Below are 3,851 nucleotides of genomic sequence, written 5' to 3' on the forward strand. Positions count from 1 at the left end.
AGACTCATTTGGCGATTTTGCGTCATTCCCGTCACTGTGGATTCATATGTCCGTGAGGCGGTGGTGGAAGAGGACTGGCTCCAGGAGGAAACCATTGCATGTTCAGAATCATATCCTGGCGCGTACGGACGACGAAGGTATTACTGAAATTTGAACGAAAAACTTGACACAAATAACAAAGTCGGAAAGGGGAGAAGGAAAAGACCGAATGAAGAGAAGGAAAAGACCATGCAAATTACTGAGGCGAGAGATGAGGCCAAGGAGGCTGATCCCCAACATTGGCCCCCAGGTCTCAGTCTCTAAGCTCCTTAGACAATGGGAACGGATTAGGGGGGGGGGGGTTGGTCATGTGATAACAGTGAAGCAACCGGATCAAAGGGGTTCAAGATCTACGCAAGGTTCATATAAAATATCTATATCATTGTTTTTTTTCCTTTATTTTTTTAAGGTGCAAAGGATTCTACAAAAATGACCAAGGGTACAGATGAACATATAGGCTTGGGCACCCCCGACATACGGATAAACAAAAACTAATAGATTTTTCAGCATCTTCAAATCATATGACAGCTGGATGTTCTGTGTTTCCCCTCAGACATACACAAGACACAAGAGAGGAAAGCTGCATTACATGTAAGTCAAATGGCTTTATCACTTGTGGGCTAAGAGAGAAACATACAACATAAAATAATGGATGATTTCTGTACAAATAATAACAATAATAATAAAAAAGAGTTAATAATGCTGCATGGCTTCTCTTTTGTGTGTACTTCCGATGCCTTACTAAATGAATTTCTCACATAGAAGGCCTGAATGACAATCTCACAGCTGTATGGTTCTCTTAAGGTATGCACTCTCATATGCCTTACTACACGACTTTTCACATAGAAGGCCTTATTGTAAATCTCCACAGCTGTATGTCTCGTCCTTTCTTAGCCTTGCATATGAATATCTAGACTACCTTTATATGAGAAGGCCTTGTATGAAAATCTACAGCTTTCTATGGTTTCTCCTTGTGTGTACTTAATGTGGCTAATAGATGACATCTCCGAGAGGAAGGCATTCTGCAAAATCCGAAGATGGTCTGGGCTTTTCTTTTTTTTTTTCCCCCTTATTTTCTTCTGTATGTGTTATCAGTGCATTTTTTCCCTGAGGAATTTATTGTTGCAAATCTTGAATTTGCATGGCTTTTCTTGGAGTGTACTTTTCTCTAAGTGTGCTACTAGGTTACTACTCTCAGAGAAGCTATTGCAAATCCACATTTGTATGGCTTCTCCTTTGTATGTGTTCTCATGTGCCTCAACAGACTCTTTTTACATGAGAATGCATTGTTGCAAATTTCGCAGCTGTATGGCTTCTCCTTTGTATGTGTTCTCATGTGCCTCACCAGATAACTTTTCCATAAGAAGGTATTCTTGCAAATTTCACAGTTGTATGGCTTCCGCTCTGTATGTATGTCAACGTGCTTTTCTAGATCGCTTTTGGATGGGAATGTCTTATTGCAAATTTCAAAATTGTATGGCTTCTCCTTTTTGTGAAACTCTCATGTGAATGTTGATGTGACTCTTTGAGAAAAATTCCTGACAAACCTCACATACAAAATATTTCCTTGTGGATACCACTTTCAGTTGTGTATCCTCCTTCTGTCTTCCCTCGCACATCACTTTAACCCCATCTGATGAACACGTCTTCCCACAGTCCTTAGCCCAAAATGACACTTTTGACATGTCACTACAGTCCTGATCCAAGTTACACGAGTCTTTTACATGTGCCTCATGTCTTAGATCATGAAGGTTATGAAAGAAATGAGTTTCATATATCACATTCCATGTTACACACATCATTTCTCGCTTCATCTCCATAATCAAGCGGGTCCTCTTTAATTTCCAGGCATGTATCTTCAATGCCATCTTCGCTGATCTCTTCTTTGACACTGACTCCAATGCCGGACAATTTCTTGCTCCATGAGTGAGGCCGAAGGCAGTCCGCACCGAGGAAACTCATCCTCACCCTTGTCAATGGAAAAATAGAACCCAAAAATAAAACAGACGACATTAACATCCATACTAGAAATAATAGGTGTGTTGAAACACATATACATAAAGAGACACAGAATAGTAAAAAACATATTGATTTACACAAAGACAGCTAAGATATATTGATAGAGATAAAGATGATATATATAATATATCGTATATATATATATGTATACTACTATAGTATAGAGATGAAATATATATATATATATATATATATATAGATTTAGATATAGAGATATAGATATATATAGATAGATATTATTTATATATATATGCATAGATATATAGTAGCTATTAAAAGAGAATAGATATTAGTAGAGATATAATGATATAGATAGATGATATATTTCAGATATGCATCTATATAGTATATATCTATATATATATTAGAGGATTATATATATATAATTATATATATATTAGATAGACATAATATATTTTAAAATATTTCAATAAAAGTATATATACAAAAATAGAAATACATAATAAATACATAATAATAATATATATAATATATATTTTTATATATATATATTTTTTTTTTTTTTTTTTTTTTTTTTTTTACCTTTTATCTCCTGCAAACCCTCTCGGAAACGAAGAGAAAAAAAAAAAAAAAAAAAACTGATGATTAAATTTTAAAAATTTTCGGATGTTGACGGAGAGAGGCTTTGGCTTAAATGACGGTGGTAATTTAAATCCGGAAAATTTCCCGCCGATGTTGAAACCAGATCAAATCCCCTTATGTATAAATACAAAAAAACCACACACACACAACACACACACACACCCACAAAATAAATATAGAAAATATTTATTAATATATTATATATTATAAAATATATATATTATATTATATATATATATAAAAATTTATATAATATATATATATATTATATATATATATATATATAATATATTATAAAAATTTTAAATATATATATATTATATATTATATATATATATAATATATAATATATAAAATATATAAAATATATATAAATTATATTTTATATATATATAATATATAATATATATATATATATATATATATATATATATATATATATATATATATAAAATATATATTTTTATATATATTATTGTGTGTGGTGTGTGTGTGTGTTGTGTGTGTGTGTGTGGTTTTTATAATGAATGGAAATTTTGATCGGTTTCAATTTTGCGAGCGGAAATTTTAACCCGGTTTTAACTTACACGACCGTCATTGAACCCAAACCTCGTTCCGCAACATAAAGAAAAATTTTTAAAAGTTTAAACATCAGTTTCTTTTTTTTTCTTTTTTTTTTCTTCGATTTTCCGAGAGGATTGGGAGGAGTAAAAAAGGGAAGTAAAAAAAAAAAAAAAAAAAAAAAAAAAAAAAATATTTTATTATATATTTTAATATATATATAATTAATGTATTTTAAAATTTATATTCATATATATTTTTATTAATAATTTTTTTGAATAATATTATTATGGATAAATAATAATATATATATATTAAAATATAAAAAAAATTTTAATATAATAAAATTATAAAAATTAATTTAAAAATTATAAAATATATAAAAATATATTATTATATTATAATATATATATTATATAATATATATATATATATATATATATATTATAAAATTAATATATATTAAAAATATATTATAATAAAAATATATATATTTTTTTTTTTTTTTTTTTTTTTAAAAAAAAAAAAAAAAAAAAAAATATTATATAATATAATAATTATATAATTTAAAATTATAAATAAAAATATTATATATATATATATATAATATAATATATAAAAATTTTTAA

General features: G+C 28.3%; 1 protein-coding gene across 1 annotated transcript; it reads right to left on the reverse strand.

The window, feature by feature from the left end:
* Positions 1-929: 929 nt before the first annotated feature.
* On the reverse strand, positions 930-2,001 carry LOC119568545 (zinc finger protein 177-like). Its single transcript, XM_037917085.1, has 4 exons — positions 1,821-2,001; positions 1,617-1,756; positions 1,232-1,525; positions 930-1,061 (listed from the first exon to the last, which is right to left on the reverse strand). Exons 1-4 carry the CDS (start codon positions 1,999-2,001, stop codon positions 930-932), a joined length of 747 nt encoding a protein of 248 aa, XP_037773013.1.
* Positions 2,002-3,851: the final 1,850 nt, after the last annotated feature.

This window comes from Penaeus monodon, chromosome 44 (assembly GCF_015228065.2).
Source record: "Penaeus monodon isolate SGIC_2016 chromosome 44, NSTDA_Pmon_1, whole genome shotgun sequence".
Taxonomy (NCBI): Eukaryota; Metazoa; Arthropoda; class Malacostraca; order Decapoda; family Penaeidae; genus Penaeus; species Penaeus monodon.

What these genes read in the sequence shown, in the direction of transcription:
- LOC119568545 (XM_037917085.1), bottom strand. Translation starts at nt 2,001, where the DNA reads ATGAGTTTCCTCGGTGCGGACTGCCTTCGGCCTCACTCATGGAGCAAG. An exon ending in TGATGTGTGTAACATGGAAT is followed by an intron (nt 1,757 to 1,820) that starts GTGATATATGAA and finishes CACATGTAAAAG; the next exon opens with ACTCGTGTAACTTGGATCAG. An exon ending in TTGCAATAGCTTCTCTGAGA is followed by an intron (nt 1,062 to 1,231) that starts GTAGTAACCTAG and finishes CGGATTTTGCAG; the next exon opens with AATGCCTTCCTCTCGGAGAT.